The sequence below is a fragment of the Pectinophora gossypiella genome, chromosome 14 (assembly GCF_024362695.1).
Source record: "Pectinophora gossypiella chromosome 14, ilPecGoss1.1, whole genome shotgun sequence".
Taxonomy (NCBI): Eukaryota; Metazoa; Arthropoda; class Insecta; order Lepidoptera; family Gelechiidae; genus Pectinophora; species Pectinophora gossypiella.
In genome coordinates, this window is record NC_065417.1 from 1,390,395 (window position 1) to 1,401,983 (window position 11,589).

The 11,589-nt window shown below is 39.5% G+C and overlaps 1 protein-coding gene across 1 annotated transcript; it reads right to left on the reverse strand.

Annotated features, from left to right (window-relative positions):
• Positions 1–826: 826 nt before the first annotated feature.
• LOC126372646 (xylose isomerase-like) lies at positions 827–10,325 on the reverse strand. Its single transcript, XM_050018494.1, has 9 exons — positions 10,250–10,325; positions 9,583–9,729; positions 6,469–6,745; positions 5,275–5,505; positions 4,284–4,484; positions 3,976–4,069; positions 2,924–3,088; positions 2,155–2,240; positions 827–917 (listed from the first exon to the last, which is right to left on the reverse strand). The coding sequence occupies exons 1-9, from the start codon at positions 10,323–10,325 to the stop codon at positions 827–829; spliced, it is 1,368 nt and encodes a 455-aa protein (XP_049874451.1).
• Between the last annotated feature and the right edge of the window lie 1,264 nt (positions 10,326–11,589).

Genomic DNA, 11,589 nt, shown 5'->3' on the forward strand with positions numbered 1-11,589 from the left:
AGTGGTGAGTGATAGTTATTGATTCCCGCGCGACCCTTTGGTAAGTGATTTTATTTTTTGAAACACTATTCCCATGATTATATTCCCGCCTAGCCTACGATCAACAGCCATCAGGGGAAGCTGGTGCACGACGCAGCTAGTTTTGTCTTTCATAATCATAATAGTTTATTGTCTCCACAGTTTTAAAGGACTTGGCAAAGGCACTACCGAGCTCCCTGACTTGTTTTTTTTTACAAAATATATAAATAGGTATGCTGTACTTGTAACACGTTTCTATTTTCAAAAACACAATTATTAAGATGATCCGTGCTTCGGAGAGCATGTTAAGTAGTCGGATTCGTCTACTACTCGTATCTACTTAGTTAAGTGTGTATTTATACGAGTTATCAGGATCGTTTGGTAGTCGTTACATGAGCCATGTCAGGGGCCTATGGCGGGTCAATAATAACCCTGACATCAGGGTTGATGGGGTTGGTAATCCACCTCACAACCCACATGATAGAAGTTGGTTTGTTAAACACTTTGTTAAACGTTCTTTTTTTGTAAGCGCTGTTGGTTACCTATCTAAATAAATTGGCACGTTAAGCTGTTGGTTCCGGTTACTACTTACTGATGTAAGCTTGTAGTCGTTACATGAGCCATGTCAGGGGCCTTCGGCGGCTCAATGATAACCCTGATACCAGGGTTGATGGGGTTGGTAATCCACCTCATAACCCACACGATAGAAGTTGGTTTGTTAAACGTTATTTTTTTTGTAAGATGTTGGTTATTTAATAAATAAAATTAAAATAAATTAAGTTAGGTACAGACTTACACTTATGACTGTTCAGATATGGTCACAGGCGTTCAGGTATCTCTGGAACAACACGTCCAAATGTTCACTCTTAGGGCACGACACCTCAACGGTTTGGTTCTTTCTGGAAAGTTCGACACACTATCACTCATGCAGAGTCATGCACAATATTTTCGGCTTAACTGTAAAAGCAATTGGGTAGTTTCTTAGATCAAAAATAAATTATGATTATTATTCTTTCCAATGTACCATTTCTTTATTTTTTTTAAATATTTGTACGCCTGCATGCAAGCCGAACACATCACAACATTGTTATGTAAATTATTTTACCACACTTTTGTATTTTATGTGTTCTCGTACTTAATTTGATTTGATTTTAAATTTTGATTTACTAAATAAAGACAGATCTAATGGTGACAAAATCATTTTTTCCATTTATGAATAATAAAGAAACATTTAATAATAAGCACTTATTATTAAATGTGATAGGTATTTTGTTACGTCCCAGGTTGCTTTTTCATACAAATTCCGTAGTAATTTCGTGTTTTGACGTTAAGTAAAAAATAACTGATTTGACTTGTTGGAAACTACCCTATTACCGCTCACTTCAACTAAAATAAAATGACTGTTTGTTTTATGTAGATCTACCATCGTAGTGTATAATATGTATCGGCAGTAATATTTTAAAAGGGATTTCCCCTCTATAATATCTCAACATTCGATTTTAAATGCATCCGTAGTCTAGTGGTTGAGCTTTATGCTCACGTCCTGGAGGTCCCGGTTCCAATCCCGGTTTAGTTTGGACATTGCACACACACGGAGCAGGAAATAAATAATAAAAAAAAAATATTTTCTCTTCCAAAATAGCTGTCAAATAAAATGGCTGTATTTTGCTTTATAAATTAATCCTTTTGAATCTCATTGATAGTATGTAATTATCATTAATTAGGACCCCGACCGACCCCGCCGGCCGTCGGTCGACGATTTCCCTCAATCAGCGCTTATCGCTATCGACCCACTAGGGTCGATTAATTCTTTCAAATATTTTTCCTCTCAGACGACTCCCCGAGCCGAGGTTCGCGCCCAACTAGGCACCCTCAGGCCTGTTCTCTTAAACGTTGTACCGGGTGAGAGCCTTCAGCGCTCCCCATTTGTCCTGCCAAGTAGTTAATGCCATCTGCGGCTAATCTACAATAAGTCACGTCAAAAAAAAAATGTAATTAATCGTGTTCTAAAGTGACAATAAATATTATTTGTGGCTCACATGAAGTTGTTTTTTATAATTCCGGTCAATCACCATTGCCTTTTGTCAAAAAGCGTTTTTAGTTTTTGTATTTGTAAATACGAGCATTCTGACTTACTTGTAATACTCCTCGCACTCCTCCATAGACACGTCTCCGCTGACGAGGCGCGATCCCAGCCCGCTATAGTACGTGCCATAGCGTTGCTAGAATCATTAAATCATTACAAATACGCTAGATGACTGGATCAAACTTAAATTGTAAAAATATATTTCAATAAGATAATAAACAGAATGTAAATCCACCACAGGCTTCGTCAGTACCAAAATTCATATTAAAAAAAAAAGGGTAAGCATATTGAAATCATACATAATAAAATCCGCACAAGCTTCGTCAAAATACAAAAACACAACAACAGGCTTCGTCCAAAACTACCAACTCTAGAAGCCCACCCAGACCGCTTCCGGCTCAAAGCTGCCCATTAAATTGGCCGCATTTCCACGTTGAACAGCCAAAATTGTAAAATGTTAATGGCATCGATTCCACACCTAATTTTATTTCAAATTAAGTGTCATTTTCTTATCCGCCGAAAAGGAAGTGGAGAGATGATTGACAACTGTTAATTTTAAAATGAATGAGCGCATGAATGAATAACCCGGGCGAATAAAATAGGCATCTCGCTCATATGCCATCTGTCTGTCATGTGCTGTCAACGTAATTCTGTCGGGTTATTGGCCAATATAAAATTTTGGGGAGGGTTTTTAGCGAGGGTTTGCCGCAGTCGCTAGGATATTAGTTCATCGCACTTAGATATAAATCTGGACTGTGAGAATAGAGAAACAAAACAGAGTAACTTGTCGGAACAGAGAAATCACAATGTCCACAATACCTGTAAGTGCTTAGAGAAGACTTGTTCACTGACAATGCTGCAAGCGACGCGCAGCCCCCTGGCGACAGCGTCGATATATTTAACGTATAAAGCGGTCATGTCGCGCAAGTCGCTGTCCCGGCGCGCGCGCAGCTGCAGATTTATACCAGCCGGGGGCGGCGAGCCCTGGAAAACAAGAAAAACATTTTTTTATTAGGTACCTACTAGTCGTTTCCCGCTAGTCGTTTCCCGCGACTGCTGCTTAACCCTGGGCTAAGCCTTATGAGATTTATCTACAGTCAGAACACACTAATTGCAGATATTTTTCAAAATAACTTTTTTCTTTTTTTCTCTAGCCTATCGTGCCCCACTGCTGAGCAAAGGCCTCCCATCTCCTTTTCCACAATTCCTTATCACCAAAGGCATCCAAATCATCTTTCCATCTTGTTTTGGGCCTGCGCCTGCTGCGACGTCCATCTGTAGGCACCCATTGCGTGAGCGCTTTGGCCGACCTATCCGGGTACATTCGGCTGACATAGCCAGCCTAATTCCACTTCAACATCATTGCCACCAAAATAAGAATACGCTTTCTATTACATCGAACAATTAAATAATCCAAACCAGAGTTATGAGGATCAAAAAACCGACGAAACGTTTCGAGAAAAGGTACGTAAGTGCCCTGCTCTTGCGCTTCGCTTTGGTCGTCTTGGCGGGGACACTGCCGTGCCCCCAGATAGACTTTAGACCACATCTTCACTTACCATAAGGTGAGTTTGAGGTCAAATGTAAACGTTTTTTTTTATGTTGCGATCAGTCTCATTGACTATAAACAGATGAGTTGGCATTATATGGCATGGAGGACGCTACTCCCAGCGAAGTAGGTCCTTTCTTTGATGTAGTCATTCGAACTGACTGTCCTTACCGAAAAAGTCTCGTTTCTTTTTTAAACGACGTATGGTTTCTGGAGTAGTTAGTTGCCCCGCAAGCTGATTTGGGTGCATTTGTAATCTTTTTTTGTACTGGGTTCCACGAAAATGTAAACCTATTTAAAAAATCTGAAGAATAACTGTTACCTGATCTACGATGCATTTCATCATCAATGTTAACTTTTTTCCGATACAGTGATCAAAGTCGTTGGTAATACTGACTCCACCCAGCATATTGTATCTGCAACAGATTTTTGATATAAGTACATCAATTAATAACAGCCTCCGTGGTCTAGTGGTTAGAGCGTAAAAAAATGTACAAAAAAAAACAGGTTTTTTTAGGTTTTTAGAAAAAATTACATTTTGTAAAGGCTATGTATTTAAAAAAAACATTTAGCACATCTTATAGGACATTAGCCCCGCTATCTCCCATAGCAATTTGATTTAATACTTACACATTAGCCATATACATCTGATGCCCGGGTATGCTGCAAACTTTGTAATAGCGATCCAAGTTATAATTCTTGAGGAAATACAAGCAGCTGGTGACGTCCCACATGTAAGAGTGGATCCTGTCTTCATCATGCCACTGCCACGGATTACAGTTGTAATCGCGGAGATTACGGCTGTAATACGGCATTATAAGCAGCTGGCATCTGTAATTTTGAAAAACAAATAAGATCTTAGGGGATTCCAAGCAACCCTAAGGTCATCATCATCATCACTAATTTAAAAGCCTTCGGTGTAGCATTCTCCATGCTACTTTTAGGGAAAAATAGGGCAGTGGTTTCCCTCTTGCCCTCCACCCGACCCTGAGGTAAAGAAAGGAAATTACTCTTTGGCACTACACACATTTCTCGTTAATCATGATCATTTTCCAGAGACGGACTTGTATCAGACATCATACATGTATAGGTACAAAAAGATTCAAAATCCTTTTAAAATCTAAGCCCCATTCTTCTAACTATTGCTACTTACTCTCACACTACTTACACACACTACTTTTATTGTTAAGTACTTTTTTTATTCTTCATTATTAACTAAGTATTGTGTCTGTATAACAGGGCCGCAGGAGGCTATGGATATGCAATGTTGCAAATGTTATGCGGCGGATACAAGTGTGTTTTGTTCGACATTACAATGCAGCTGCCGTGAAACTTTCATACATACATAATGTCATCCGTCAATACTTTCTTAACCTCTATAAGAGACAAAATGGTGTTAAGAGCAAACCCGTTTCTTTATTGTTTTTCAAATTTCTGAACACCCTGAGTGATCATAACATGAGGCTGGCATGGTGCCATGCCATGGCTGGTTTGGTGCTGTCGCGTTCCTATTCCTCAGGCAAAAGATTAGTAACTAGATAACATAAGCGTACATGATAGTGGCGTCCACCCGTTTCAAACCCATTTGATATATTTAAAAAAAATACGTTCAAACCCCAACCTGTAGTTCAGCCGCTCCTTATAATCGGCAATGATCTTCATCATCTTGGCAAACAGCTTGACTTCTCTAGGAACATCCGTTTGGAAGACAGCGTGATACCCCTCTCTTTGGGGCCAGAGAAGAAACGTCTCCGCGCCGAGTCGTTGTGACACTTCCATGCATTTTTTTATCTGTGACGCCGCGTGGATAAACGTTGACGCGTCATGGTTCGTCATTGCTCCGGAAGAGTATCTGAAATATATAACATAGATAGATAGCGTCCCACTGCGCCTCCACCAACCGGTCCATCACCAAACATACACACCAAACTAATACTATCGACAGCATCGATAGTATTACTTCTGATTATTGCAAAAACAATCGATTAGATACACAGTATACAGGGTGTTAATGACGTCGTAATGAAAACTTTGAGGATTATTCAGGCCATGATTTCTAGTTGATATCAAGTGGAATTTTCCTACGCAAAAGTATGGAACCAAAAATAATTAAAAAAAATACACCAAAATATTCACGAATTTTCCGACAGAAAAATCGACTTGATATTAACTCACAATCATACTCTGAATCATCTCCATATTATTATTATACTTGTACAAAATTTTCCTGTACCCAAAGGTTGCCTGGAAGAAATTGCTGCATGAGCAATAAGGCCGCCTGTTGTGCTTTTCTGTATATTATGCTGTCCTTATCTCTGTATTTTATGTCCATTGTGCTCAATAAAGTATTTTATCTATCTATCTATCTCCATAAGTATTCGTTACGATGTCGCTAACAACCTGTAGATCTATACTTCGGCAACAGTAGTATGGAGACTACTCCACCACGCTGCTCCACTGTTTAGATTGGGATAGTAATTAGGGCACCAACTGCATAACGCCTTCCGAAGCATTCATTAGGTATACTTTTTCGGAAAGCCAGGCGATACAGCCTGCAATGTTAGAACATTGGAACCAAACAAAGGACAGTCTCACAAAGTGATTTTCGACGATAAAATAATAAAAATATGTTTACTTGTCTATTTTGGAACTGATGAAAATCCAATATTTTTTATAGGTAGGTAAGTACTTACTTGTCAACTACGAGATCAAACAAATGACGACGTGTTCATGCAGAAGCATTGTCGCGCGCGCGCATTAGATTGATACGCTTTCCGCATCCATAAACATAAGGCCTGACACATCTGAAACTCACCTAGCATGAGAGTGCAGATCAGGCGCCAACCAAAGCAGCTTCACATGGCTCCGCTGCGCCAACTCCACCACAAACTCCACCATATCGTCCCACTGGACCTTATATTCCTCCCAATTGTCCCCATAAGGTACCAAGTCAGAGTCGAATGCCGTCCAGTATTTGATGCCCAGTTTCGTCATCAGGTCGAAGAGGGCTTTAAGGCAACGCTTCTGGTTGTCGATAGTGTGTGTGCCGTCGTCCCATGGACGGTTTTGGGGCCTGCCGAAGATTTCTGGACCTGTGGAAGGGAAAGAGAATATTTCTCTAAGTTGTATAAGTAATCATAAGTAATATAACTTTGGAACCCTGTCGCATTTAATACATTTGACACCCCGTCGTCTGACGCCCTAACGAAAGACCGAGGGGGGTGAGGTAAACCTAGCACAGCCGCTGGTGGGGCGGAGACATGCTGTTCTATTCCTTATTCTGTCTTTCTGTAAAATTGACCCGATTGCACATAACAGATTTTAAATTGGCAACGACGAATGGTCCCATCGTCTCAACGGCAAAAGGGACATGTAATTTACATGTGTAGTTTTGATAAACACATTCTTGTAATAATGAAAATTTCAGTTCAAGAATATCTAAGAAAATTAATTGAGAGATTTTTACCCGCATCGTATATGTTTGCACTTGGTTTTATTATTTGAACTTTGACTTAACGTTGTTGAATGAAAAAATATTTTTGTTATACTTCTATTTTTATTTTATTAGTTTTCTATAATTTTATTGACTTTTATTAATTGGAATTTGGTTTATGTGAATCAATTTAATGACATTTATTTAAATCTGTACAACAATATTAATTTCATTATAGGACTTTGTATGAATTGATCAACTTTATATTTTAAATTTTATCATTTTTGCATGATTTATGTAATTTAAATGCACGGTAAAGTATATTTTTTGTAACATCTGTCACACTGCATTTATTTTATGGCAAATAAAGAATCTTATCTTATCACAAGAAAATTTCTTGCTTGTAAGTTTTGATAACCCTTTCCAACCGAAGAAACGAAATCTCTCTTAGGCCTATAAAATGTTAGTGACAGCTTTTTATGCCATGCAAAGACCTCGGGAAAAACACGAAAAAAAATCCCAGCTTAGCTGGTCTTCAGCAATCAGACCCTCACGATTGTGAGCCGTAGGAATAATTTGTAAGTCGCACGATCGTGAGTCTATGCGACTTGCATAATATTTTATCCTATTAGTAGAAATAAAACACATTTGGTATGAGAAAATTGTTTTATAGTTATAGTAAATGAGTTTTAGACCACTTCTTATTAAGAAAAATGTAACACAATACAGGTCTTCATGTAACATTTCGTCAATGTAACATTTTTGAATTTACGTCATTTCGCAAGGTGTTATGGCTGAGGAGAAGAAGTGACAAAAAACTGCAACAGCAACTCATCTTTCAAAAACCAATGAGGTTATACATTACAAGTTATTTAATAACTAGAGGAACACATTCAATACCAGACATTATTATCATTTAGGTAGTCATTAATCTTATAACGAGCTTTTTTACATAAAGTAAGCTTCATATGAGCTTTAAATTTATTTTCTGTCATATTTAAAATATTATCTGGTATTTTATTGTAAAAACGTGTACATAACCCCAAAAGAGATGAATTTAATTTACTAAATCTAGAATAGCAATTTTATTTTTACTTCTTGTATTGCGTTGCGGAGTGTTAAAAATCGATCCCTGGTCATTACCTAAATCAAGCCTGGCCGCTAACTAAATCAAGTTTGATACCAGCTCTCCAATGCCACGGTAATCTAGGGTAGGGTATGCAGCCCATGATTATATGAATCGACAATAGCTTTGCTATCTCAGCGACCGCAGTTTTTAGTTCACGCCCAGTAGAACGTAAATAATAGATAAGTATTTGTACAGCGACTAATCTCCGCCAGAAAGGATCCTCATTGAAATATTCGTAAAAATAATCAATGGATCGCTTTACTGGTTCTATTGGCAGAGTCGGATAGTCATGGGATTAATCCTAGAACTAAGCTTCCTCCTACAATCTTTTTCGCAACGTAGACCTACCCCGTTGAACTGTAGGTATAATTGATGCAGACCTTCCTCTTTCTCCTCTTAGTGCACGCGTGGACCTTCCTCCTCTTGTTATTGATGCAGGCCTACTTCCTCGTAATACGGATGCTGCCACGTTTGCTCGTACACTTGCAATGGATGTTCACGAACTAATTGGGCTCGTACGGCTCGGTGTGGAGGCTGACTCTTTTTGACGAAAATTTCTTGTTGGTCTAGCTGATGACCCTGGTAAAATTAGAGAACTCGGCTTCGATACTGTTGAAATATTTTCCGGTTCAGGCGACCATTCTACTACCACTTCCTCTTCAGGGTCCTCGTCTGTTAGATCTAACTTATCCATTTCCCTAAAGAGATGGTTTTGTACTAAATCGAGGTCATCATCATCTAAATCTTAGATCTCCGAAAGGTTTTCGTTTTCTAATACTTCCACTATTAGTTTGTCAGTCATATGACCCCCTTAAAAAAACACAAAAATGTATTTTGTAAGCCTTTTAACCATAAAAAGGCCATACACATATAAGTAACCAAATATGCACCTAACAACCGAAGCCACATGATCGTGCGAGTGCATTTTTAAACTCGATTTGTCTTATATTATACCACAAAATTCACGTAAAAAAACATGTTTCTGTATACAGACATGATTAATAAGTGCATTTAATGTAAAAACGTCACAAAATTGTATATAATTTCACAAAAAATATGTTACTTACGTGAGCGGGTCTTACGGTCAAAAAACGCAACCACCCCTGACCCAGTCTCCAGGCGACTGACAGGCACAAACTCGCATGCAGGGGCCTGCACTATTTTTTCCCGCGTTTTTAGTTAGCGCAACGATCGTAGGACGTCGGTTGCGTTCGGAAAATCAAAGTATTTTTTTGTACAGATTTTTTTAAAGTTTAAACTCACGATCGTTTCATATCGGGTGGAAAGGGATAAACAGGGCACAGCACAGCTGTTGACTCTGTCGATAGAAAGTGTTGCTTGTGTGTAAGAGGGCTTGGCGAACCCACCATGGTTCCGGAAGTCGGTGAACGACACGCTGATCTTCATCCAGTCCTCCATAGGCCGGGAGTGAACCCGCTCCCCCGCGCTGTAGTGCCGGTAGCTAGCTGTGTCGGAGTGACTCGCTGTGCTGTTGTACTCCACTTTGTCAATACCTGAGCATTAATCAAGCATTAGGCTAAACCTAGCGATAAGAGGAAGTCGTATTTATACATTGTTTTAAGTTTACGCGGTTATTATCATAATTAAAACACATAATAACGGGTTCTTACCGCGTTTAAAAAACGAAGCGCGAAGCCATAGGTATAATTTGTTTTTAACCGCCTCTGTGGTCTAGTGGTTAAAGCGTTGGGCTCACGATCTGGAGGTCCGGGTTCGATTCCCGATTGTGAGACTGTCCTTTGTTTAAATCACCTGATTGTCCAAAAAAGTAAGATGATTCCGTGCTTCGGAGGGCACGTTAAGCTGTTGGTCCCGGCTATTAGACCTAAATAGTAGCAGCGTGGTGGAGCTCTGAACCGGCGTGCGTGTGCGAAGTATGTCAGGATCGAAGCAAATGAAGTTCCATAGTCTCTGCTTACCCCGTTGGGAAATAGGCGTGAGTTTATGTATGTATGTAAATAACTCAAAAAAAGTCCGTATGAAAGTAGAGAAAAAAATAGAAAATGAACTTACCTTGAAAATAATCGACATTATCGATTCTCTCTCTCACTTTCTGCCGCTTCGTTCCAGGTTGCGCATAGGTGGCCATTTTATAAAAAAAAAAAACTTTCCTCTCACCAACCAGTCACAGACAGACAGACAAACAGATAGTCCGGCGAAATCTTATTTATATAACATCATATGAAAAGGATCACCCAACCGTTATGTGTGTCAAAGTCCCTTTGTTTAATGTAAAACAGGTTCAGTCTTTACAATTTGTGTTAGTTAAGGTTTTATATTTCGAAAAACTCAATTTTTCTATTATTTTTTTGGAGTTTGTTCTAAAAGTGTTATTTTACCAGGCACTTTTGTTTGCGTAAAGGTGTTCCCTCACTGGGAGAACTCTCCTTCTATCGTGTGGGTTGTGAGGTGGATTACCAAACCAACCAACCTCATTAACCCTAGTGTCAGGGTTATTATTGAGCCGCCAAAGGCCCCTGACATGGCTCATGTAACGACTACTAGCGGAAACAGGGCGGCCAACTCTTGCGGTACAAAGATGTGCTCAAACGCCACATGAAAGGATGCGGCGTGGCCCCATCGCGGTGGGAGATACTGGCCCAGGATCGGCCGCAATGGAGGCATACTGTGAACACCAAGGTGTGCTTTGAACAGAAACGTCGGGAAGAGCTTGATTTGAAACGCGACGAGCTAAAGGCCCGACCATCTGCGGCCATAACATATAATTATATCGGAGGTGTGCTGACGTGCAGTGAATGTGGCCGTTCCTAGATTGGGGACTTGTCGCCATGGCCGAATACGGCGGGAAGGATATATATATATATATATATATATATAACGACTACTTACTTACATCAGTTAGTAGTAGAACTTATGCGAGTGTAATTTAACACTTTTTGTCATTCGACTTACAAATACTCCATGAAGTATAAATAATATATCAGAACATAAGCTCACGACTGCATTGCAATTGGGGTAGTTAGTGGTACATCCATCTTTTTTTTACGTGACTTATTGTAGACCACCAGATTGTCCAAAAGTAAGATGGTCCATGCTTCGGAAGGCACGTTAAGCCGTTGGTCCCTGTTACTACTTACTGATGTAAGTAAGTAGTCGTTACATGAGCCATGTCAGGGGCCTTTGGCGGCTCAATAGTAACCCTGACACCAGGGTTGAGGTTGGAGTACCAACCTCACAACCCACACGATAGAAGATTGTAGATTTGCCGCAGATGGCATTGACTACATGCTATCTACATCTATCGCAGTGAAGGAGCACCTTTAGCGTCTGTATTAACTAGTCTATATTTCAAATTGCAGTATAATAAGTAATAATTTGAAATTTTTGATCGC